The following is a 25,413-nucleotide window of genomic DNA, read 5'->3' on the forward strand; positions in this document are numbered from 1 at the left end:
GCGTCTCGGCCCGTTTAATGGCTTCCTGCATCTGCTTCCGCCGTTCGTCAGTTTCGAAATGCAAGTAAGGCATGAACATGCACACGTTGCAGGTCGTGTTCGCCTGATCTTTGCCCAGGGAGAGCAATGGTCGATGCTTGTCCTGAGCGGGAAGTGAGTGGTTCCTGGACTCAGGCTTCGCCAATGCCCCAATCTTTCCACGCCTGGTGGTGCTCTTTGCCTTCTTCCCATGAGGGCCATTCATGCTATCATCATGCGAATGAGTATCTGGCCGATCGCCTTTGCTGCCCTGTGATTTCTGTTTCCGCCCCCTTTGGCTGCTTCCATCTCCTGGAGACTTTGGGGTTTCCAGAGATTGCCCGTTAAGAAGGATCTGGGGGGATACCATCTCCTTTTCCTCCGAACTATCCTCATGGATCCGTGCTGCACGAGGTGTGCTCTGGCACAACGGTCGCATAAAGTGCGAATGAGTCCTTTGCCCGCGATGCTGGTACCTAAATGATCTCTCGAGCCCTTTGAAGCTCTCCACATCGTGGGCCCCCTCCTCGATAAACGATTTGGTGAGCAAGGCTTCGACCCAGGTCAGGTTATTTGCAGGCAGATGAATCCAGCGAAAATCGGTCGCCCGACTATCGGCTGGCAAGGTGTTGAAGGCTTGCTTTCGCGGGTTTTCGGAATCGCGACCATACAGAAGGTTGTAGACGGATGTCTTCTTCACCCGGTTCTCGTTGTGGAAGTTTCCAAAGTCCACCACGGTAGCCTCGAACCCTTCGCACGCACCCTTTGCTTCCGGCGTGAGTGCATCCACGTTGTTAAATGGAGCGAGAAGAGAGACAATGTCCTTGCGCTTGAATTGGGCCGCTCGCAGGAACGGCGTGCTGCCGAAATTGTCGCGGATCCTCCGTTTCAGGTCTTTCTGCTCCATCAAGCATTCGACCACCTCCTTATGGCCCGCCTGCGCAGCCAGATGCAGCGGCGTCACTCCGTTCAACAGCTGGCTGTTGACCTGGGCCCCAGCCCGCAAGAGGATCCGCACGATCAACTCAGCTCCCTTGTCACACGCGTTGTGGAGCGGCGTCCAGCCTCCGTCACTCCTTGAGTTGACATCTGCCTTATGTCGGAGCAAGAGCTGAACGATATCATCGCGGCCATGGGCCACAGCCATATGGAGCGATGTCTTATTCCTGATGTCGACTGCGTTCACATCCACGATGGGTCCCTGCGGTCGAGCCAGAAGCAGCTCGGCGAAGCGTAATTTCCCCGTCGCACAGGCCCAATGCAAAGGGGTACGACCCAATTCATCCTGGCCAGACACACCGTCAAGCTTGCAGCTGGTGCGGAGCAAAAGCTCGATAACATCCTCGCCCCAGTCACACTGCTTATCCGCCGCCAGATTGTGCAACACATTCCTCTTCTTCTGGTCCTTCGCATTGACATCCGCACCACGCGCAATGAGCAGCTGGAGCACATGCCAGTGATTCTTCCATGCTGCCGTCATCAACGCCGTCCGACCTTTCTTATCCGCGATCTCTGGCGAAGCCCCATAATCCAGCAGGAGTTGCGCGATGCGAACGTGGTTGCGCTCCACGGCGCGTAGTAGCGGTGAGGGACGATTATTCGCAACATCGGTCTTTGCCCCTAGAGCCAGGAGAAATTGAGTCGCAGCGATCGATCCCCGCTCACAGCTGCGCATGAGGCCGACGCGCAGGAAATTCTCGCTGAATTGGCCATTCTCGCGCGCCAGTTCGATCACCTGCTGCAGAGCCTCAACATGGTCGCTTTCTGCTGCCCGCAGCAGCCGCGGCTCCAGGCGGTCGTGCCCGTCGCTCGCGATACTCGATCGTGACCTGGACATTGATAGAACGACAGGGCCTGAAGGCTTCCTGCTATCTACATTTCCTAACCCCCGAAGCTTGGGTTTGAGATGAGTGGGATGGAAAAGGCAAGAATTTTGCTGGGGCCCGAAATGGCCAGCCGCTAGTTAGTGGTACAAATCGTTGACGGGGTGTCAGACGGAATACGAGGCCGATCAAGTACGCCAGCCAATTTTAAGCGCCGTCTGGAGAAGCCTAAGCCTGGCCGGCTCCACCGCGGGCTGTCACCGGGTTCGGCGCTTCTCACTGGCTGTTTTCATTGCTCCCAGGTTATGCTCCACCCGTGAGGCTGGGAACCGGGATGTTAAGACAAGCAATGCTTCGTGCATGGCACGGCGGTAACATACAGTTGTCGGCGCTTCGTCTATCAGTCTGGTTGACTAGAAGGGGCTCGAGTATCGTTCACAGTCAGCGCTAAGATGACGCTAGTACCAGCATCAAACTTTCATACTTGGACCTGGATCAGAAAGGTAGGCGCTTGCCATTAGTGCAGGGTTCGGTGAGTTTCGAGTCGATTGCTTACTTTCACCAAGTTAAATCCAGGGTCGAAATCACTCATAGAGGTAAGAAAGTCAAGGAAAAGATCCTTGGGGAGGCTTTCTATCACCTGGAGCACAGCATATGTTGATGCGGGTTATTTCACCTACCAGCCCACGGGGTCGACTATCAACTGAAGCCAAACAATATCTATAGATGCACTAACGAAACTCTAGAACCACAAAAAAATCTACAACTGTACATGACCCCTCAAACACAAACAATCCCCGTAAATGCCCTCCCCTCCTCCTCATACAACCTCACCTTCTCCCTCCTATCCCGATTCCACCGATACACACACCCCCCCAAATCCGTCAAATAGAAATCCCCCGTTTCCCGATCACAACACACCCCAATCGCCTCCTTCAAATTCCTCACCAACACCTCCACTTTCGCACCCCGCACAGGCACCCCCTCCGCATCCAATTTCACCCGATTCAACGAATTCCCCAACGGCAATTCCCCCCGATCCGTCCAGTACAGCTCCCCTCTCGCCTCGTCGACCTCGAGATCAATCGGCTCGGGTAATCCATCCAGGATGCATTGGCCCCCTTCTTCGCCCTCAATAGGGTGTGCCGTGTCAAGACTCGCGCAGAAGATCCGTCCCTGGCCGCTCTTCGACGCGCCCTTTTGCGTCCAGTAGAATTTGTTCCAGCGCGGGGAGACGGCGATGCCGACGCACCAGTTCCGGGCGTTGGATGTTGGTGTCCCGTTTTCGGCTGTTTCTTTGGGATTGTGGCGAGAGACAAGACATGTCAGGTCCGTGCCGTCGAGGTTACAGCGGTACACGGCGCATCCTTCCCGGTCACAGAAGTAGAGCTTCTGGGTCGTGGGGTCGAGGGTGATTTGTTTCGGGGTGTTCAGGGTGCCTTTTGGGAGGAGGGAACGGATGTCTTTCCCATCCAGGGTGGAGGAGTAGATGGCGCCGTCGGGGTGGGCGGGGATGCCCATGCAGGTCCAGTAGATGCGGTTGGTGGTACGGGAGTAGGTGATGCCGTCGGGGAGGAGTTGGTTGGAGAGGATGGTTTGCAATTGGGTGTTGTTTGGGGTGAAGGTGGGGGTGGGGGTTAGGGAGAGGATGTGGCCGGCTGGGGTGGAGATGGAGGTAGCGGCGGTTGAGGATGCGAGGCCGATGTCGAGGATGAGGAGGCGCTTGTTGCTGTTGATGCTGGTGTTGTTGTTGGTAATGGCAGGGGGATAGAGGCCGCCGAGGGGGCATTTGGAGCCGAGTTTGCCGTGGTCGAGGTAGTTCGCTGTTAGATAGTCGACGGTTTTGTCGGCGGGGAGACCACGTTCGTGGATGTAGTGCTGTTCGATGAATGCGACGGTATCGAGGCCGACGTCTGATGGAGAGGGTGGTTAGAGGGAGGTGGATGGAAGTAGGTAGGTATGTGTGTACGTACTGTCCATCATCTCACAAGGCTTCACCCGACCAGTAATGAACATCTCTTCCCACATGGCATCAATCTCTTTCGGGACAGACACCCCCTCAGAGAGAATCGTCAAAACCTCGCGTTTGACTGCCGCCCAGAGCCGATTAAAGATGAAGCCCGTGGACTCCTTCCTCGCCACGTACGGCGAAGTCGCACCCTCACGACATCTCTCCACCAGGAACGGGAAGATATCCTCACAGGTGAACCCATCCGTCATCAACTCAACGAGCATGCACTGCGGAGGCATGTAGTAATGCATATTGAGGATGCGAGATTTGACGGTCTCGGGCACCCGCTCGAGCATTTCGGACGTCTTGTAGGACGAGGAGTTGGAGGCGAGGATGCTGTCCGTCGGGGCGAGAGTTGATAGTTCGGCGAAGGTGGTGATCTTGAGGGGGAGTTTCTCCGGGACCGCCTCGATGATCAGCCAGGCGGTTGAGACGGCCTCCTTCAGGTCCGTGAAGGAGTGGGCGGTGCCTGGAGACCGGCCGGTTTTGGTGGCGTAGGCGGCTACGTTTTCCTGGATGTAGGCGATGCCGGCGGAGAGTTGATCGGGGTTGGGATCGCGGAGGTGGACAGTGTATCCTGCTGAGGCCCAGATGCAGCCTACGATGGAAGAATTAGTCTTCGTCCCTCATACCGAGTAAGCTGGAGGAAGACTGAGAACAAACCTATGCGTCGTCCAAGCACTCCTGCGCCCAGAACCGCAACCGGACGGTTCTGGTAGTCGTGTGGTGGGGACCAGGTTGGACGCATTGTGAGTCTATAGAACACAGAAGAGTAGATGCAAGTCTAGATGCTGGTGATGTTGATATTGATCCTTTCTCAGTTGCAATAGACGAGACAACCTCGCCAGCAACAGCCAATATATACGGCCCTGACCCTGATCGCCCTTGCAGTGATCGCCTGAGCTTGTTGATCCATGGTTCGAAGTGTATTCTCCGAGTATCCGCGGCTCATCAAGACGTTGAAGTCCCTCGCTCTTCTATAAACAATCGATATCGGGATGCAGAAGCCGCGGGAGCGGGATAGACAGACCCACCGGGGCAATCAATCCCTCGGGATGTCTGGCATCGGGTCAGGCTGCCGCGTCAGCGTGTCTAGACTCTATCTATAGAGCTCGAGACTATAGAGTATGACGTCCAGTGGGCCTCGATGTGGTTGTCGTTATTAATAACGGTTTCATCAGGGGTGGCACTGATTCAGATACAGCCCCACTCGGCCAAAATCCCGGTCGGGTTATCGCCTTGCGTGTGAGGAACGTTGGATAGGGTAGCGAAGTCTCAGGGATTCTTGTTGAAATGTTCATAGGGATCGCTGCGTGAATGCGGTTGTCTAAGAAGGCCTGTGGATTGGGAGATCTCTACGATGTGTGGTTTAGCATTGAAGGTAGTCTGACTTTTTGTTCGTTAGCAGTCAAGTTGTATGCAAATTCGACCCGTGGCATTGACTGGAGACCGGAGTGGTATTTGTACAATACTATCGTAAAAAGAAAGCGAAAATGCACGTGCTCTTGATTTAATCTATTGCAAGTTCTTATGTACAAATCCAGTATCTGCCCAAGTCTATTTATCAATTTCATTGATCCTTCATACCATGCATAGACTGTAGTAACAGCTCTCGATTACACTCTATTTGACACCCCTCCGTTGCTCGTCTTGGCCGGCCACTTCACCCTTCGCTCAGCCCGCACATACAGGTTGTTGGGCCGGATCAGTTGGAACATCGGATCATACTCAATCGGCCCATTGCCTTCCCGGCTGAAGTGATAGCGGTAGATCAACTTCGGAAGAAAGACCTTGATCTCCTGCAGGGCAAAGTTGAATCCAATGCACATACGCGGGCCCATTGCAAAGGGGATATATGCTGCCTTATGCCGTGCCTTCACCTCGGGGGTGTCCCATCGGTCGGGGTTGAAGCGAGTAGGGTTATCCCAGAGGTTGGGATTGTTGTGGATGTGGTGGAGCGCGGGAATGATGACTGCATCCTTGGGGATTTTGTAACCTCCAGGAAGGACGAGATCGACTTTCGCGGTTCGACCCGGCTGGAATGAGGGGTTGTGTCGCCGTTGCATCTCCTTGATGTATTTATCTTGGAAGAGCAGCTTCTCGGTCAATTCAGCGGTGAGCTCGGTGTCTTCAGTGATGTCGTTGTCGACCAGTTCCTGGAGCAACCGCTCCTGCATCCCCGGGTAGGTGACGAGGCCGTAGATTAGCCAGGAAAGGAGAGAACTGGTCGTCGTGAATCCAGCCGCTGTTGCGACTACGAGAGCCCAAACGAGACTTGACTTGGGCAGTTTTTCACCCTTGTTGTCGGTGGCTCGAAGAGCGTAATCTAGATGCCAGGCATTTGATTAGTGATTGCTCTATGCATGAGATCAAAGGGCCATGACATGACCTTCAACTCACCGACCATGTTAGAAGACAGCAGCGCTGCATCTTGCAAAGGCAAATCGCTAATTCCAGCCCGTTCTGCGTTTTGAATGGATTCATCTACCATTTCCTCGATTCTTGCTTTCAGGTTCCTCAACCGCTGTGGATCCCCAAATGGTAACATGCCGTACCAGTCGCCTTTCGATGTGACTTTCTTGTTGAGGGAAAGCATTTCCGCAATGGAGTGGACCATCTCATGCACCGGCGCATCAGGTGAAGTAAAGTGCTTGAAATCAATCCCAAGCGTGAGCTCGCCCACTGCCTGTGAGCCTAGCTTCAGCATATACTGGTAGACGTTCCACGCCTCCTCTTGTTCATCTAAAGCGTCAAACACCCTGAACGAGTCCTCCACAGCTCTCTGCATAGTCGGGGCATAGTGGCGTACTGCCTTGGGACCCAAAGCAGGAGGCAAGAATTTGTGAGCCGCCTTCCACTCCGGGGTATCCGTGTCCCCGAGAAAGACACCTGCGGAAGGGGTTTTCAGCGCAGAGAGGGGGTGAGCGTCACTGATTATTTTCGAGAAGAAGTCCGACTCGGCAAATACGATGGCCGATATCTGCGGATCGTTTGTCTGGTATGTCGTACGGCCCAGATTTGTTGTTTTGAAGATCGGTCCATACTGGTCGAAGAGCCGCTGGTGATTGCCAAGATGATCGGGATACACCTCGAAATGGTTCCCTACAAAGGGTAGGCCTCTGGGGCCCCCGGGCTCCCGTACGGCATGTCCATCGATTGAAATTGCTACAGGTCCTTTCGCAGCAAGGACGTCAGAGACATCCGACAGACAGTCATTCTCGGTTTGGAACCCGATCCCTGCGCTGTGTCAGTGTGTTCCCAAACAAAGAAAGAGTTTAGGTATCTAACCGCTTGGATCGACAATGGCAAAGTAAGCTGCCACGAGTTGTTTGAGTTGGTCTAAATCTAGAGTCGCCTCGATGGTGATGTCCTTCGCGGACGCCACCGATTCACCTAGAAGATAGAATTGCTGGTTTGACATGATGTGCCCGTTCAATGTGTACTGTGAGGCCTTCGCAGAAACCTTACGGCACGAACCGCACATCCTTTATATTGCCTAATGGGTCTGTTAGCCTCCTGTTTCAATTAGTAGTGTTAAATTAATTGAGTGGGTAGAGATGCCGCGGATCAAACGGTTCCCGCGGAAGTGTCAGCCATAGCGGGCTTCCCGCGGCATGAAATGCTCCGAATCCACCTCAATCGGATCGTCCTAGCCGATGCAGTGACAGAAGGACAAATAACAATTTTTGGCGCGTTTCTCATTCGTGGTTGAGGATCGTGTATTCTAGCGCTGTATAAAGGGAGGCAACACGCATCATGTCCTTCCTTTTTCCAGTTTTCTAATTCAAGTAGGATTGAACGCATCTCACATCTGGTCCACTCTGTGCAGTCCTAGCAACAAGTGATTGTCCACGATGTCAGCCATACTTGAATACACAACAGAAGAGGTGGCTGCTCACAGTACCAGGGACGACTTGTGGGTTATAATCAATGGAAAAGGTATGCTGCCGATAGCCCTCAGCCTTTGTATGCTTAGCGTTCGAGCCCTGACACTTCTAAGTATATGATGTTACCAAATACGTTAGAGACCACCCGGGAGGACCTGATGTTCTGATTGACGTTGCTGGGGTCGATGCCACGGAAGGTTATGAGGATGTTGGGCATTCAGAGGTAGGCTTGAGAGTTCCATGACAGATCAGGCGGCTGACTGAAACCTGAAACATCCGCAGGATGCAGATGAGATCCTACAAGCATTCCTGATCGGGACGCTGAAAGATGCACGCGAGCGCACCCGCCCTAAGTCTGTCCAGTTGATTCAACCTACGACTCCTTCACCTCCTGTGGCTCCCGCAAGGACCAAAGGCTCTGCTCGATCTGCAGCACTCGCCACAGTCTCGATTGGCAGTGTGGCGCTCTCATTGTATTTCTCCTGCCGCAGCTATCCCTCCTTGCCTGCATCATGGCCAAGCTTCACTGGGGTTCAGGGCTCCTGGAGATCCCTCATTCGATCACCACAGACATCGTTCGCATTTGGTGGATTCTATACTGGGTTTGCTGCTGCCACTGCGATCTCCTCGGCCGTTGGGGTAATTGTTGGGTCCAAATTATCGCAGATGACGCAGATCCAGTCAGGATTCACGCAATACCCGCCTCATGTAAAGCGCCGCAAGGTCATCCGATGCAATCCGCATCTCGTCAAAGGGTTCCTCGATCCCAAGGAATATAAGAGCCTGCCACTTATTCGAAAGGACACCCTCTCCCCAAATGTGTTCAAATTCGTGTTCCAGCTTCCCAGCCCACAGGACGTGGTCGGGCTTCCAATCGGTCAGCATGTGGCAATCAAAGCCAATGTCAACGGAACGACAGTCTCTAGATCATACACACCCACATCAAACAATCTGGACAAGGGCGTTTTAGAGCTGGTCATCAAGTGCTATCCTGATGGGATGCTGACGGGCCAACATCTTGCAAATCTAAATCCTGGAGATACGATTCAGCTCCGTGGGCCTAAGGGTGCAATGAAGTACACCAAAGGACTCTGCAAGAAGATTGGCATGATTGCCGGAGGCACTGGGATCACGCCAATGTATCAGCTTATCAGAGCAATCTGCGAGGATGATACTGATCTCACAGAAATCAGCTTGATCTACGCCAATCGAACCGAGGAGGATATCCTTCTGCGACGTGAGCTCGACGCGTTCGCTCAAAGACATCCTCAGCTCAGAATCTGGTATATGCTGGATAGCCCGGCTCACGACTGGCCCTTTGGAAAGGGATACGTCACTTCAGACATCATGAGAGACAAGCTCCCTGGCCCGTCTTTTGATACAAAAATCATGCTTTGCGGACCTCCGGGGATGGTTAACGCTTCGAAGAAAGCCTTGGCGTCCATGGGATTTCAAGCACCCGGTGCCGTTGCAAAGATGTCTGATCAAGTTTTCTGCTTTTGAGCCAAGCTGTCATGTCATTAGTAATAGCTGGGCATGTAAAATAAATAGACAGAGCCGAGTCCTGTCAAATCATTCTTAGCGCCTCCTGTTCAGTCATTCAGTACCTCCAGAATCTTTCATATAGAAACAATCATTATTCTACCGGCGTTTACGAGGATCCAAAGTGTAAAAAGGACCATATCCTATCGTATATCGCCTGTTCAACAAATATCCAGTGGAGGATATTAGACCTATCTGCGTGACTGGCCAACCGGATTCTTAATCGTGGCATGAGAAAGGAGACTGGAATGGGAGTTGGTGAAGGACTCGTCCTCTCAATTGCGTCTCCTCCCTGAGTGATTAGTCATGCGCGCGTGAATTCCTCCTAGTTAACTAACTAGTTAACTCAGGCATTATTCAGGCACGCACTATTTACCGAGGTAGGCCCCCTCGCCACGGTCTTTCCGTCTCTTCCCCGCGGCATCCTTTATCAGTCTCCGGGCATCCCTGACACCGATCAGCAAAAAAAGCAAAGCGAATCAGATCAAAGCCAAACGATCCTTGGTGCTCGGCCAAGGATGTCGGCTCGCCGATATCGATCTACTGTGGCATGTCATTCCTGCCGCCAACGCAAGGTTCGGTGTAGCCTCAACGTCACCGGCGTGCCGTGTATCCGCTGTGCCCAGGACCATGCAGATTGCGTGGTAGATGCGCGAAATGAAAGGTGAGAAATGGTATCGAAGCCCTCTAACTATCGTTGCTAAATTGAGTCAGGGTCCGAAATTCTCGGCGTCATGTCCCGACAAGACAGCGCCCTAGTCCGTCCAATAGCCCGTCCAACCGTGTCGGCGTATATCCTGGAGGTGGTAACATAGTTCATCCATCGCCTCGAACTGAAACAAGTCCGAGGCCAGCGCTCCACCGCGAATCAGCTGAATTACCGGTAGTGACTGGATCCAGGAACTCGGAATCTGGCGAGCGATTTACCATCCAGGATGAGGAGCGCAATGGACTTGAAATCGCAGAAGCAGCTTTGGGGAATCCCGAACGAGCTGGACAGGTCCCCTTCTACACTGGTGAGTATTTCTCTTTTGTTTTCTGTACCTCCATGGCAATGTCTGGCTTGTATTGATGACATGTAATTTTTAGGGGATAAAACGGGGATCACATCGACCCTGACACTCTGCACTCCTGGGGAGTCTCTACCCCGGCATCTCCTAATTCCATCGCATGCCCCAACATCCCTGTTGGAAGAAGACCGAGCCTATCTCACAAGTAAAGGTGTCTTCAGCTTGCCGGGCGAAGAAGCCTGCAACAGCCTCCTTCAGGCTTACTTCTGTCATGTGCACCCAATCATGCCTGTCATTGAGGCTGACCACATCTTGCACTTCTTCCGCACCGGCCGCCTCCGCGAGTATAACCTACTACTAGTGTGGAGTGTTTTCTTTGTTGCGGTCAATGTAGGTTTTTGTGATGAACGGGAATGTGGATCTCAGCTAATCCCTTCAGTTTGTCCCATACAATATCTGTGAACTGGAAGGTTATGAATCCCGGAAGACGATGAAAGCAGCTATGTACTCCCGTGCGAAGGTGAGCTATCCCTCTTCACACCATAGGTGAATTGCTGCCATGAGTGGTAAGGACGCCATTTTATCATTTGGCCAAAGATCCACACTCATGAGCCATCAGAATCAGCATGACACTCATTAGGTAGTGTCAGATTCTAAGGGAGCCGACTGGGACATCTCTGGCCCATTGCCTATCTAGTCTTGTTCAATGAAGTCAGATGCAACATCTAACTACTATGAGCAGTGCATGTACGATAATGGCGGAGAACGCAATAAGATTGTTCTCCTTCAGGCCTCACTCCTGCTAGGCTTCTGGCACTCGGAGGTGGACGAGCATGGCCAGCCCTGGTATTGGACTGGCCTATCTGTTACCCTTTGCCAGATTCTCGGTCTACACCGTGATCCCGATGCAGCCCGCTACAATACCTCCATAAGTGACCGTCAGCGACACCTCTGGCGTCGTCTTTGGTGGACCTGCTTTTTCCGTGACCGCTGGCTGAGCCTCACTCTCGGACGACCTCTGCGCATTGACCTCGATGACTGCGATGTACCGATGCCGTCAGTGGCAGACATGCTCAGCGATTTACCAGATGTCTCGGAGCCTATAGTCGCCACGTTTATCCCTCATGATCTCCCTCTTCTAGCTGAGTATTGGGTCCGATTGATAGAGATGAGCAGGCTTCTCGGGGCGGTCCTGACTATGAACTACAAAACCATTCGTCCCAAATCCTCCATGGGTCGGGTGGAGGCACTTGAGGCCGACATTCTTCGCTGTGGTCCACCTGACCGGCACGACACTGGACTTAGTCGTCCGGCGCGGTTCTATCTCTATCATTTGCAATTACATTACCAGTCAGTCCGACAAGACATCAGCCCGCTATCTTGAACTGGACCCAAACTAATACCGCATAGGGCAATTCTCATCGTCTTCTACCGCCCTTTTACAACGGAAACACCGGACGATGTCTCTCCAGCCAGTCAAAAGCAATGGCAGCAGACAATTCGTCATAAAGTCGACTCTGCGGCCTCGCGTACAAACGACATACTTGATGTTCTCGCTGAGGAGAATCTACTTGAGTATGCCCTGCCAATGACGTGAGCAATCCCAACACCGAGCAAGCGTTTCATGAGCTAAGATTCCCTAGTCCCCCACTCCTTATCCCTGCCATGCAGATACACCTTCTAAACTGTCGATCCGGCAGTCCACTGGCGCGCCGTCTCCGGCTCAGCAAGCTCAATGTATGCATGATGGTCATGGAAGAATTCCAGAGAGTCTACACTGTGGCTTCAATATACCGTGTGATCTTTGCAAAAGGCATTCAGCAGATATGTCCCGAAGAGGCCGCCGAGACCACGAGTGCTTCAGCTTCCGTGGCTGTCCCTACGGCAGCACCCGCACCAGCTTTGCCCAACGTTGTAGCCCCTATGATGTCTCACGAGGCAGAATTGGGGATGGAAATGGACGGTATGGTCGATGCTCTCCTGGATGGATCGTCGGCCTTGAATTTCTGGGAGACCTGGGGTCAGTTGTGGGAGTAGGTAACCAACAATACGCACATAGAAATGTCTAAAACGTGGGTATTCTTCTAATAGCATACTATCTTAGTATATGGGTGGAAGCATTTGGCATCCCGTATAGTTCGATGGTGAATTCGTGCCCCTGTCGCACAAGTGACTGTTATTCGCCGTTGCCCCACTGGCAAATAGCAAGGAACATGTAAGCCTCTAGTCCTACAGCCACCGCCACAGCAGAGTGGAAGGGCAGAAACAACGATCGCCTGAATTCTGCGGCTCGACATGGAGAGAAGGCATGTGACCGCTGGGTTCCTTCAAGGGCGCCGGCCCGTCACAACCCGTCTAGAAGCCATCAATGCCCGGTCATTCTCAAACAGTGTCTTGGGGAAAGCAAACTTACACAATATGATAGCCATGCAGCCTTCGATTTCTCAAATCTCCCCTGACACCCACCAAGAACACCTCCGTCTCCTCGCGCCCCCACCCAAGCACCTCGACCAGCAAGCCCAGAGCATACGGGGAGAGAGCCTCCATATACTGAAAGTTCTGAAACCGGCCAATCTCCTTGAGCTCCGGGTCTTTCGGCCAGCTATTCATGGGTAATCGGAAGAGACGTTCTTCTATATCTACAAATCCGGCCGCCTCCATCCACCCTCTTACGTGCGCCGGGGCAGTCAAGGTTTGGCCGAGGCGTGCGCATGCTTGGATGCACTCGTTCTCCCAGATTCGAAGGCTAGAGGTCTCGGGGATGGTATCGTCATCGCAGGTGGCTGTGAAATCGGTATCCTTTACTTCAAGGTAGCCGCCTGGCGTCAGGTGGCTTGCAATTTGGTCAGTCGCTCATTGTGGTTTGTGCTGGTCGTTACGAGCACGTACTCATAGGCTTGTTTGAAGAGACGAGGCCAGTCGCGGATTGCTCCATTTAGGCCCTGCATGTGGATCAGGTCGAATTGGCTACTATAGCTCCACTCGAGTTCTGCGTCGTCGATGATGAAGCTTAGGTTTGGTGGTACCCTGAACGGTGGTCAGCCTATAAGAGCAAGTTCAAGGGTCCCCATCGTGGCTTTGGAAGATGGAACAAACCATGAGGGTTGATGAGCTGATATGTCCGTTCCTACGATCACGGATCGTTTAGCTCTTTCTCGGATCGGTTTTCGCAGGAGTCATCAATGCGTACCCGTGACATGTGCGCTCGGATACATCCTTCCGTTTCATCAGCCTGGCTGTCGTCCATCGGGGAGAACAAGTGGGAGACAACTTACGTTGCCACATCGATTGCCCAAGTGCCTGTTCCTGTCCCGACATCCAGAATCCGCTGTGGGGTAGGGATAGGCGCGAACACCAGCCGGCCCCCAAAGAGCATCCCGAAGATGTGTTGCAACAGGTCAATACGGTCACACTCAGACTGATGGTTTATATTAGATGTGACGATCATCAACAGGTGCACACTCACCTCGTCATTCGGCAACACATATCGGCCAGACCCATAAACGGCATAGCGACGACCATTTCGGTACTCATATGCAAGCACACTCGATGTCAACGATTGCAGGGAATCCCTGTGGCGGTTAACGGACTAGGAACCCCATGTCCCCGGGGAGGAAGGGTTCGGTTGCTACTATGCTTACGTGTCGGGGTCGCGCAGGTCGCTAATCCACAAAGCATCGTCGGAGTTCGGCTAGGCAGAGAACCGTCACTGATCGGCAGGAGTCAACAGGGCGTCGACGATGGAGTTTATCTTACATCAGGTTCGATGTGGATCGACTGAGCTGGGGTAGACGCCATATCCATTCAACCGGGGGGTCGGCAACACTTCAGGCATGAGCGACGGCAGGGGATTTATGCCGACACTGGACGGTTGGTCCATCGGCGCTAGTTGACGGTAAGCACTAGAACGGTGACGGTATCACGCCGTCGTCAACTAGCTGACCGTTTTTTCTCCATCCATGAATTACCGATTGGCTTGGAATTAGATAGGTCACAATGTATGCTGTCATCAAGAATATCAGGTCCTCTATCGTCTAGCCTGATCCATGCTTTGCTCCGTTAGCAGATGTTGCTATGAGACAACCGAGTTGATGCGTTGAGCAGGGTTTTTTCAAATGATACGTGCATTGGTATCATTCACCATTTTTCTCAATATTCTTCCATGACAAGCAAGCGCCCCATACCCCGATCGTTCAGGTATCTCCTCGCTGAAGGATTGACAAGCGTAGCCACGATGGTATTATACCTCGGCCAATTGCCCGATAGGGAAGGACTTCAACATCGGACTTCAATTCCGCGCTTCCTCATCTCTACACTACACCTTTGACTCGGGTACGCCAACATTCATGTACTGTGTACACTTGAACCAAGACGCGGCCAATCTCATCGAACAGATCCATATCTTCGATAAACAAACACCCACATGAAACAACTCATCACCAATGGGACCTACAGCATGCAATTAGCCCTATTTCCTCGGACCATCTCCGTAGAGAATGCATTACTTTTATCCCCGCCAAACAATGCACAAGCCTTTATTCACAATCCGGTACTATTTATCTGTCTATCTACATAGAAATTCTGTATCCGTACTACCTAGTACGTATCTAGTTGCTACGTACTCCATACTATCCCTAGATACATACATACCTCACCCCGTAATCAACAATAAACTAACCCCACCTAGCAACCACAACACCCTCCTCCACTTGCCCTATCTACTTACTACCTACTGCCTACACCGTAGATCTGTCACATTTTCATCCGTCTCCCAACCCGACCTTTTCACTTCTCTTTATTTCTTAGGACTCATCTACTTTTTCTGTTTTCTTTTTCTTTTTTTCGTGTTCAGGAACAAGTAACAGGCAACATTCATTCATTACCAAACTGTATGTAATCTATGTGAATCGATCGGAGCACATTTCTTTCTTCTTCTAGATTATGAGGACTTGGAGATTTACATAGATAATATACTATGTGTGTTTGTTGAAGATTGGTAGGTCTCGATGTCTTCATTATCTGTATACTATCTACATACTGAGTATAGATATCTATAGTATTAAACACTGCCACGATATGCGATAATGAACTGGAATACTGAACAGACATGAAGCAGAGGTAGTAGCGTACGCTTCTATTCCTTAAGGATACTACAGCATCATCCCCAAGAGGTATATTATATTAAGAGTCCCACATGGACCTATTATCTCTATCCCTTCTAATAGTAAATAACCACAAATCGGGCTGCCCTGCATGGTCGGACAGAGGGGGAAATTTAACGAAAATCGGCCAGAAGCACGAGGGAGTGAGCGAAGCCAGGCCATGCGATGGAAGGAGAGGCGGAGAGAGGAGGAGAGGGAACGAGAGAAATATTCAAAAAAAAGTCATGCTTCCAATGTCATCGGTCCAATGCATGCATTCCGCCGAGAATTAGACGTTCGGCCGTGTCTGGACTGTCGGTTCCGACCCGGAAAAGATTCAGATAGATGCTCATTTACGCCGTTCCAGCCTTTTGGTTCAAAGTCACTTGTGCGCGCCCATTACGAGTGGTAGGAAATTGCCAATAGAAACAAGAAAGGAAAGTGCAAGGACAGGACACAAAAGCTGAAACGACCATGGTTAGTAGTAATGCAGAGGATGGAAAAAAGGAAATGAAAAAAAGAGAAAGAAGATCTGAGAACAGCGGGAAAAAAAAAAAAATTCAAGGGGACCCATAATGCTCCGGTCCCCTTGCAGACATTATACACACTCTAACATGCAGCGCTCCATTTTATTTCTTCTTTTGCTGGTTCGGCACCTGCTTCAGGATGTCATCGAAACTCATGTTGGGGTTGAATCGGCTGATGGGCCGGGCCGGGGGATCCATCGGCGCTACGCCAGCGGGTAGCGGCAGGGCCTCAAGACCGGGGTAGATGGAGTGTCGATGCTCCGCTCTCCGATTCATCGCAGGCGAGTTGAGTCGGGGGATGGCAGGCGGCGGCGTGAGACCGCTTGGGGTCATGAGCGGAGTCCCCTGTCCCTGTTGCAGTTGCAGTTGCTGCTGCTCGGACGAATCCGCCGATGACTGTTGCGCCTGGTAGGGCGATGACAGCGATGACTCGTTGTCATAAGGATCATCAATCGTCGGAGGAGCCAGAATCGCATCCTTCTCCGCCCACTGCTCGGCCACCTGCCAGCAGTGACTGCGTCGGTAGATACCCTCTACACCGTTGATCACCACATCCGAGGGCAGGCTGACCACACCGGCTCCGCCTGCAACACCGAACCAACTGCGTGCAGTCTTGCTGTCGTTCTGGATCCAGGGTGCGCCACCACGAGGGGCGATGCAGAGGAAGTACTCCACGCCGTCAACATACTTGACGTCCTGGACATCGACAACGACGAGAGGCAAAGATTGGATGACACAGTAGAGGAAGATCCACTGACCACACCGGAAGTCAATCATGTCATTGACGTTCTTGCCGTGAGCGCATCGACGCTCAAACTGCATGAAGGCTTCAATAAACGGCGTGGGCTTCATGGCCTCCCGGGTGTAGGAGTCCATGAGGACCGCGTTGATGTCCGCATCCTTGAGTTTCTTGGCCTTCTTCTTGGCCTCCTTCTTAGCATCCATGGGCTTTCGCTCCAGGGCTTGCAGTGAGGGGTATTGCGGGATGTCGAAAGGAATCGGTGGCTGGACTGGAGGCGTGCTCCGATCATACTCGCTCATGATTTGTCGGAGGGCCCTAGTCATCATCTCATCCGGATCCGAGCTCGCGGACGTTTCGGCAGCCATGTCCACGGTCCGAGTGGTCAGAGACTCCCGATCGACCAGCATATCGTAGAGGCTGGCAAAATCGTTGTAAAGGTCATTGACCACCTGACGATTAAGACCGCTCTCTTCGAACTGATTCTTCTTCGACCGTGCTTTGGGCGGCCAAGAGCCGTACTTTTGCCGATAGTACTGCATAGTGAATCGTCGGAACTCCATGAATGCAATCCGCCAGTTCTTGAATCGCACAACCTTACTTTCGGCAGATGTGGCTGAGTTGGCAATACCGGAGAACACCGAGGGGAAGTCGAAGTCATCGAGCTTACTGTACAGGACGCGAAGACGAGTGTCGAGATCAATGAAGCCTCGCTCCAGCCGCTTCTGCGTGACCGGGCTAATCAGACCGTATTTCGGGCTTCTCAGCTGCTTCAGTTCGTCCAGCTTGCCGACGCCATGCACGAAACCTTCGAGGTAGAGTGGGAAGAAGCGTAGTCGTTCTCCAAGAACAATGGCCTCGATGGTCTTCTCGCGGCTCTTGCGCACATCAGCCAATCTCAACTCCTCGCAGTAGTTACCGAAACTGGTGGTCGCGGTCTCGCCGAAGTTGGTCCCATCGAAGTTGGAGAATTCAAATCGAGACAGTAGCGTTGCAACGTCCATGAAGATGGAAAAGAGCGAGGGCGACCGGGCTGTTGCGATCAGAGATTGTCCTAGCAAGAAGGCGAAAAGGTTGCGGAAAAGGAGGAGGGTTTCTGTGTCCTCCTGGGAGATTTGACTGCCGGCACTGGATACATCGCTGTTCAAGGGGATTGGAAGATAGAGGTGGAACTCCTGGAATTCGTCCTGGCCGTCATCCTCCATGTAGGCCATTCTCCTGCTACCGGAGCTGTCGTTGTCATTGTCGTTTTCGGCCAATGCATCCTGAGGCGTCAACGGAGGCGAAGCTGGACCAACCACCGGGCTGCTCAATGACATGGTACGCGTCTGTTGCTCGAGGGTGCTGAGGTTGCCGCCCATGGCCAAATCGCGTAGAGATGGCGACTCAACAAAGACTGTGCGATGGACTTTGAAGGAGGCAGCTCTGCCGGTGTTTTGAGGGAACAAGTACACATAGGTATCACCACTATCGTTCCAAAGTTCGGTGATCTATCTCCGTGAAAAGCGATATTTAGTAAGGGGCGCTCAATGTTGTTTCAAGCAGATGCAGTGCGTACCTGATCTCCTCGTGCCAAAGGCTCCAGATCGTAGAGAATCTTCTGTTCCAGCCCGGCAATCCAAGCAGCGGGCCCCGCCGCAGTGTTATTATTAGGTCGGGGATCTACGGAGCTTGCCCGCGCCCGCCCGGGCATCCAGCTTCGTCTCTTCGAGGAGGGAGTTCCCGGGCGCGAATCGGGGCCCGTACCGGGCACAAATAGGCCCGCGGAACTGGAGGGCCGACTCCCACTTCGTCCGCGACCTCTGCTCTGGGGTCTGCCATCTGGCGAATTGGAAGCGCTATTGGCCAAGTCCTGGTTCACAGCCAGCAGAGACGGAGGTGGCTGCAACGGTTCGTCCAAGTCGAATCCATCATTGGGAATGGGGGACACGGGCGTCCGAGCGTCGTTATAGTCGCTGTGAGTGTTCGAGACTGCCCGGATTGGTCGGGCGGCGCTTTGCGGGCGTGCATCCTGCGGCAGCTGGTCGGGCGAGGGCTTCGGAAGGTTCGGGGATGCAGGCGACGACGGAATCGAGCTATCCCGGTTGGAGCCCAGGGAAAAAAGCGACGAGATGCGCTTGGCGGACTTTACCGGAGCAGACAGCATCTTAAAGGCCGCTGTATAGTGGGGAAAGCAGAAACGGTCAGTCCCCGGGCGCAATGGAGTGGACGAAGCGGCAGGCAACGAAGAGAAAAGACGAGAGACGGGTCAAGAGGGAGTATGACGGAGAGGAAGCACCACCGGCGCGCGGGCAGGGTCGGCACCTACCTTAACAGGTGAAGACAGAAAGAATGTTGCCAACCATGCGAAAACTCTCCAGGCTCAGGACGGGGTTGGACCAAGAATCCGCGGCGGGCGACTAATGACGGTCGCTCGGCGTGGACTGAGGAATGGATCGGCAGGAGGGATCCAGAGAGGGAGGAGGAGGGAGGAATGGACGAAGGTTTTTCGGTGCTTTGGTGGTTCACTCCGCGGAAGCCGGACGAGGGAGTAGATAGAAAATATGGGGAAGAGAAAGGAAAGGCAGCTGAGGTTATCGCCAGAGAGAGTGATTGTGAATGTGAGGATGCTTTTGTGTCAGACGAGGAAGAATCGAAAACGAAACAGAAACCAGAAAAAAAAAAAATCCAAAAGTACCTCAAACGAAGGTCAAGAAAAATAAAAAACCGCAGAGGGGGACGGAGGAGAAGGAGGAGGTATTGAGGAGGTATTGAGGTTACCCAGAGGGGGAACCGGGCGGGCAGGATTATTGAAGGCAGCTGGTTATTATTCAGCCCTCCAATCGAGCAGGTATTTTTATCCCTCGGGTGGAGCCACGGCAGGAGAGAGAAACTGTCTTCGCATCAGATGCAAATAAATTCCATGGACGACCTCGCAGGGGAAGCAGGACAGGGAAGAAAAAAAGATTGAAAAGTAGCAGAAGGGTCTCGGGACCCCCGTCGAGATGATGGCGATAATTTATAGCGGCGAAGTCACTCCTCCAGCAGGCCTGAACTAGGACCCAAACTAGGCCGTTCCTCTTGATTCCTATTATTCACCTGTTCGTGTTGGATAATCTCTGGATCCTGAGGTTCTAGGGTCGTTAGGTGGTCTTCTGCTCGTTCTTTTGGCTTCCGGTGGGTTTCTGCCAGTGGGGAAAGGCGCGGTTAGTTTCCTTTATTGTACGGAGTAAATAGAACTAAGCTTGTGCGCTTGGTGCTATCGAACCATTTTATATGATCTCATTTCCTTTTCCCTGTCTTTTGGAGTTCCCTCACCCGTTCCGAGTGCCTGACCGAATGATCGATCCTCTTCTACTGTCGAGGATGTATGTACATTGGTTGGCGCAAGGTGGGCTGGCCAGAGGCAGTGCAGGGTTTCATGGTTCAGGAGGCTGATGCTCGCTGGGTCAGAACCAGTCAGGATGCGACGGACCCTCCTCCATGCAATCGTCGTGGGGTTCGGGATGAGGACTGCACGTCTGCCAGTTGTTCTATTCTATTTATTCTTCGTCTGTGCCAACTGGTAATCCTATTACCCTAGGTGAATAGGTATAGATAGATCGCAAGGCAGACACATTCTGTCCCGACTTTTTTTGGGTTCGCTGCCGTCAGCCTCTTTTCTTATTATAATTATAATTCGCCTCGCCCTCGCAGGGCGTGTTGCAATGCAGCCTCAGGAATTGCACGACGGCCTGATGATCGGATGACGGAATCTCGGCAGATATCCACCCCATTCATCAATCCATCCATCCATCCATTCATTATTCTGAGTATTTCATTCACCTTCCATTCATCCCCCCTCTTCGGTTCAGCCAACCACTGAGGAGTCCATTTTCTCGGTCAATCAACTGCCAATTAATATTAAAATATGCGTCTGGGTCCGTCTACACGGTCCTCCGTAGTGCACCCTCCCCTTTCTGGCCCAGTCGGAATCTGCGCAATTACTCCATCCCCTCTGTTGGAGACCTGCGACAAAAGGAGAGGCACCGAAGTCTTGACAGGTGGGTTGGCATCTCCGATCCAGGGGCTATCGGACTCCGTAATGCTTACCACACAACCACTCCGACTGTACATACTTGACCGGCTGCTGGCACGTCGCACTGGAATCCACTGACCCAAGCCAATCTGCCTGTCTCGGTGCCTTTTGCTGGACGCTGGAGCGGAAGAGCACGCTATCCTTACCAATCGATCGCTGGATCAATTCACCATGCCTCCGCTGTCCTCTCCCATTGGTCGGGTGAGGGATACACTGAGAAATAAGTAAATCCCACCATCTGCCAGCCAGAGGGAGGAGATTTCTTGGGAGAAGCAATTCACTAAGAGGGGGAAGAGCTAAGAATAGTAGCCACCACCACCCCAAGGTTCTTCGTAGGTCGTACGGAGTATCACTTCCTATGTACTCCGTAGTACCGACTTTTTTTTATTTCTTGCTTGCCTGCTTTAGCAGAGGCACTAAGCAGTGGCGCTACTGTACGGGGAAAAAGGTACTTGGACTCTAGCGCCGCGCCTGCTGTACCCGACGTGGAAATGGGAGCCACGCAGTCGGACCTACGTAAGGATGGTGTTTGCGTATGGTGCTGGACTCCGTAGTCGGGTTTCGATGGAACGGGGAGAACCATGGGCGTTTTAGTTTGGGGATGGACGTGTCATCCTAATTGATCTGGACCTCGGACATAGTAACCGCGACCGCTTAGGGTGGCTCCTCTGCTCTTCATAACCTCTAGGCAACCCCTTTCAAGTAAGTAGTACTCCGTCCTCCGTCCGGATAGTCATCTGCCCATCAACCGGTGTCGGAGACTCGGAGTACAGTACAGATCTTTTGGGGGGCTTCTGTTCGATTCCCTACTCCATTTCCGTACAAAGTCCGAAGTACTCCCTCCCAATTCCGAACTCTGTCTTCCTGGTGTGAAGGGATTGAAGGCACCCGCCGCCCGGATCCGATGCCAATCAGGATTTGCCCCGCACCAGGGGACCCCGTGACCTTGCCCCGTCGGCGGCGGAACTTCCATTGTTCCCCTGGTCGGCTTCCAGAACCATTTCGTGATCGGCTTACCTACGCGATATCGTTCTCCTGACTAACGTTGGTTAACTGGAAGGAGATAATTAACCGATCTACCAAATGATATCTGGCATCTGGTCAATCAACTAACCTTTCTAGGGACCACCAAGGGTCAACCTGAGAAAGTGCTTGTGGAGCCTGAGTTCTTAAGCAAACCAAGTTCTTTCACTCCCTCATATATATAACGAGGCGCGGATGGCGTTGGAATTGTTTGAAGGCACAATTCTGTGACACATCCATTACCTCTCAAGGCCCGCCAATTGGAGCCCCTGACAATTTCCAACCCGCGACCCCCTCACCAGCAGCAACTGTTGATCTGATTGTCGTTCGAGAGACGGAAACCAACAGCATGGATGTCGAGGAAGTTGATCTTTCCCGTGGTTGGCCCAACCCCGCCCTGCTGCCCACAGCCGCCTTGGCTGAGGCCTCGGCCACGGTCATGGCCACCCCGGCCATCTGGACGCCTGCCTTGATGTATGGGCCGGATGAAGGATATCAGCCATTACGGGAACACATCGCTCGTTGGCTAACGACGTTCTACCAGCCACGCGACCCCGTCACTCCGGAGCGCATCTGCATCACGGGTGGCGCCAGTCAAAATCTGGCATGTATCTTGCAGGTCTTTACTGATCCTATCTACACCCGCAATGTCTGGATGGTCGCCCCCACGTATCACCTGGCCTGTCGCATCTTTGACGATTCCGGTTTCGCTGGTCGTCTGAGAGCCATCCCTCAGCACGATGCGGGGTTGGACCTGGCCTATCTCCGACAGGAGTTGATTGCGGCCGAGGAGAGGGCGGGGAAGGAACACAACAGTGCACCGGTACGTATGCGCCTTGGCGATCAGCGTGAAGTCTAGTCTATAATTCTTTACCCTGTAGGTACTTATGGGACTGACTTGGCTAATATCACTGACTCTCAAAGAAATGCAAACCGTCTAGGCCATGGGGGAAAATCTACAAGCATGTCATCTACGCAACCCCCACCTTCTCCAACCCGTCTACTCTCACCATGTCATTGCGGGATAGGGAACAGCTGGTTCGGATCGCGCGAGAATTCGATGCCTTGATCATCACGGATGATGTCTATGACTTCCTTCAATGGTCACCGGACCCAGCTAAGACTCTTCCGCAGCCCGCCCAAGCGTCCCTACCTCGTCTTGTGGATGTGGACCGGTCTCTGGACGGGGGACCTCAGGATGAATGGGGTAATGTGGTGAGCAACGGAAGCTTTAGCAAGCTGATTGGGCCCGGCATCCGGACTGGCTGGGCGGAAGCTACCGAAAAGGTAGCATATGGCCTGTCGCAGACGTAGGTGACCCCGTGAGTTGGTGTTTCTCGCTGCTACCGCATGTCCCTTGCTTCTCCTGTCCGATAGACTAACCTCGGGTTGGATGCAGAGGCTCAAGTCGATCCGGAGGTGCTCCATCACAGCTGTCCGCTGCGGTGGTTGCGCAGCTGTTCCCCACGGGGATCATACAAGGCTTCATTGGTGAATCTCTGCAGCCGGCGTACGCGCGACGATACTATCGGATGATGTCTGCCATCCGTGAACATCTTGTTCCCTTGGGCGTAGGGCTCCCTCCGGCTCCTGAAGTCGCGGGCGGCTACTTCATCTGGCTTCGACTCCCCTTACCCTTGCGAGCGAGTGATCTTGCGTCCATCGCCCAACGGGATCAGAAACTGATTGTGGCGCCCGGTAATGTGTTCAGGGTGCAGAGAGATCCGGCGACCGGTAAGAACGAGTTTGATGATGGCATGCGCCTATGCTTTGCGTGGGAAGAGGAGAACAAGCTAGAGGAGGGAGTGCGTCGACTTGCCTCGGTCATCCGGGGAGCGCTGCAATAAACGCCATGGCCGTGTGCAAGTGGCGGCATCAGATGATGACTACCAAGGGTGAACAGGCGGAACGGACCGCTTGGGACCCTGGATCGGATGGGACTTGGGGATGAGTGTGGAACAAGACACGGTCACCGGGTACTCAGCGTCAAGACCGTAGAAGGGCAGCCATGCCCCCCAACATCGACTATATTGACTGTTGATAACACCCCGGGTTCCCTCCGATTCCACTGGGGTTGAGTGATGCGGGCAGAATGGCCAGTAAACGCCCGAGGCGGGGGAGGAAGGCAGCTGACCTGGGGACGCCTCTGCACGGCACCTGCAGGCCACTCGCATATATAGTCGCAGTAGCGCATTCGGGCTTATGAATATCTAACTAATAGTAAGAAGCGACGAGCCAACATGATCATCCCGACCGACCAGGCGGCGTGATGCGCTAAGGCAGCGTCCCGGTCGGGAGGAATGGACGCGTCAAATAACTCGTCCGCCAAGACATTCTTCCAGCGCATTGCCTGAAGAGACAGAGGGGCAGACACGCTCCGGGAAGGAAACATGGGCACAACAAATAACCCGAAGCCCTCTATTTAGATAATCTTCAAGATCAAGTGATAATTATCTGCGGAAGCCACTAGCGGGTTTCACGGACAGGCCATGGCCCAAGGTTACTAGCGGCCGATCCGTCGGGTGGTTAATTAAGGGAGAAGGCCGTCCCCTCTGCGGAAAGCTTGGTGCCGCGAGAACTACGTACGATGCCCCGTAAGTAGGATATTTTTATCGCAGCTAGTGAGGATGATACGGAGACTAATCCCATCCTCCTCCTATTGTCTCTAATTCTATCGACTCAACGAGTCATCGATGGACCAAGGCCGTAACTCATTTTTCACGGCATGAGGTTGGTTGGGATTCGGGCGGCGACCAAGGCACCGCCGGAGTATCTGCCGAGTCTCTTGGGTCTTGCCCCTGGATTTTCCCCCGGTGGGGCGCTTCAGCATCCATCCATCCATCCATCCATCAGCCATGCAGGACGAGCCGTCCGATCGCCGTCCTGCAGTGTCGGCGTGTTCAAAGCGCTCCGTACGAAGTACCTCCGGAGGGTCGAGGTAGAGACAGGGGAGGTTCCAATGCTCTGGATGGGGTCCCGGACCGCGACCTGCTCTCCCATTATCTGGCCAGCGGGCGAATCTTATCGGACGAGAATCCAACGACGGCCTTGTAGGACCAACATTGCTGCCCAGCCCTGCATCAGGTTGCGGATGAGCCACGAGGAATGTCTGGACCTGCTCAATCAGGCAGCCCCAGCGCCAATGAACCTGGCGCGCTTCGCTAGAGGGCGTCCCAATCGAAGCATGCTCTCATCCATACCAGAGCCTGGAACTAGTGCGTAGCGGAGGCCTCCCTTCGCGCTGTCAAACAATGAATTCCAGCCGCAAGCCATGCCACCAAGCCATGCCCGCTGATCGGGGCGCGCGATACCAGGACCGATTGAAATGTGAACTGGGTACGATCTGGCCAGCGCGAATATGTTGATCAGAACCCTGGACGAGTGTTGAGCTGGCCGGGAGGTAGTATATAGATAGCCCGCTGGGCCCGCCGATCTGCTGGGGCCTTTCGATCTTTCGGCTCCCCCTCGCTCTGGCGTCTCCTCTCCTATTTGGATACCCTGGACCAGGTTTCGTTCGTTTTCACGTAAGACTGCACCGGCAGGTCGCTTCTCTCGTTCCTTGGAGGTGTTCTTCGAACGCCACGGGTTCTCCGGCCATTCCTTGATTTTCCGGACCTGCACCTAATACGATTGCC

At 53.2% G+C, this 25,413-nt stretch overlaps 7 protein-coding genes across 7 annotated transcripts; 4 read left to right on the plus strand and 3 right to left on the minus strand.

Annotated features, from left to right (window-relative positions):
- Window positions 1-2,601: 2,601 nt before the first annotated feature.
- On the minus strand, window positions 2,602-7,273 carry BO80DRAFT_478295 (cytochrome P450; the record flags this gene model as incomplete). Its single annotated transcript, XM_025723275.1, has 6 exons — window positions 2,602-3,754; window positions 3,815-4,450; window positions 4,516-4,607; window positions 5,542-6,178; window positions 6,253-7,089; window positions 7,141-7,273. The coding sequence occupies 6 exons, from the start codon at window positions 7,271-7,273 to the stop codon at window positions 2,622-2,624; spliced, it is 3,468 nt and encodes a 1,155-aa protein (XP_025579628.1). The 3' UTR covers window positions 2,602-2,621.
- Window positions 7,274-8,171: 898 nt separating this feature from the next.
- On the plus strand, window positions 8,172-9,248 carry BO80DRAFT_421361 (cytochrome b5 reductase family protein). The gene has a single exon (XM_025718585.1). It carries the CDS (start codon window positions 8,406-8,408, stop codon window positions 9,240-9,242), a length of 837 nt encoding a protein of 278 aa, XP_025579629.1. The 5' UTR covers window positions 8,172-8,405; the 3' UTR covers window positions 9,243-9,248.
- Window positions 9,249-9,799: 551 nt separating this feature from the next.
- BO80DRAFT_345325 (Zn(II)2Cys6 transcription factor) lies at window positions 9,800-12,328 on the plus strand (the record flags this gene model as incomplete). Its single annotated transcript, XM_025715320.1, has 8 exons — window positions 9,800-9,945; window positions 9,996-10,123; window positions 10,169-10,297; window positions 10,371-10,681; window positions 10,731-10,811; window positions 11,034-11,608; window positions 11,702-11,884; window positions 11,935-12,328. 8 exons carry the CDS (start codon window positions 9,800-9,802, stop codon window positions 12,326-12,328), a joined length of 1,947 nt encoding a protein of 648 aa, XP_025579630.1.
- An 86-nt stretch (window positions 12,329-12,414) lies between these two features.
- BO80DRAFT_421364 (class I SAM-dependent methyltransferase) lies at window positions 12,415-14,110 on the minus strand. The gene is made up of 9 exons (XM_025718586.1): window positions 14,048-14,110; window positions 13,933-13,982; window positions 13,758-13,863; window positions 13,567-13,709; window positions 13,482-13,507; window positions 13,388-13,418; window positions 13,181-13,318; window positions 12,705-13,124; window positions 12,415-12,646 (listed from the first exon to the last, which is right to left on the minus strand). The coding sequence occupies exons 1-9, from the start codon at window positions 14,087-14,089 to the stop codon at window positions 12,619-12,621; spliced, it is 984 nt and encodes a 327-aa protein (XP_025579631.1). The 5' UTR covers window positions 14,090-14,110; the 3' UTR covers window positions 12,415-12,618.
- A 1,951-nt stretch (window positions 14,111-16,061) lies between these two features.
- On the minus strand, window positions 16,062-18,844 carry BO80DRAFT_440894 (uncharacterized protein; the record flags this gene model as incomplete). Its single annotated transcript, XM_025721156.1, has 2 exons — window positions 16,062-18,188; window positions 18,257-18,844. 2 exons carry the CDS (start codon window positions 18,842-18,844, stop codon window positions 16,062-16,064), a joined length of 2,715 nt encoding a protein of 904 aa, XP_025579632.1.
- Window positions 18,845-21,928: 3,084 nt separating this feature from the next.
- Window positions 21,929-23,645, plus strand: BO80DRAFT_133714 (aminotransferase-like domain-containing protein). Its single transcript, XM_025713610.1, has 3 exons — window positions 21,929-22,601; window positions 22,703-23,088; window positions 23,178-23,645. The coding sequence occupies exons 1-3, from the start codon at window positions 22,128-22,130 to the stop codon at window positions 23,623-23,625; spliced, it is 1,308 nt and encodes a 435-aa protein (XP_025579633.1). The 5' UTR covers window positions 21,929-22,127; the 3' UTR covers window positions 23,626-23,645.
- A 735-nt stretch (window positions 23,646-24,380) lies between these two features.
- BO80DRAFT_133733 (uncharacterized protein) lies at window positions 24,381-25,163 on the plus strand. The gene has a single exon (XM_025713611.1). It carries the CDS (start codon window positions 24,504-24,506, stop codon window positions 24,999-25,001), a length of 498 nt encoding a protein of 165 aa, XP_025579634.1. The 5' UTR covers window positions 24,381-24,503; the 3' UTR covers window positions 25,002-25,163.
- The last annotated feature ends 250 nt before the right edge of the window (window positions 25,164-25,413 follow it).

The sequence above is a fragment of the Aspergillus ibericus genome (genome assembly GCF_003184845.1).
Source record: "Aspergillus ibericus CBS 121593 unplaced genomic scaffold BO80scaffold_3, whole genome shotgun sequence".
Classification (NCBI taxonomy): Eukaryota; Fungi; Ascomycota; class Eurotiomycetes; order Eurotiales; family Aspergillaceae; genus Aspergillus; species Aspergillus ibericus.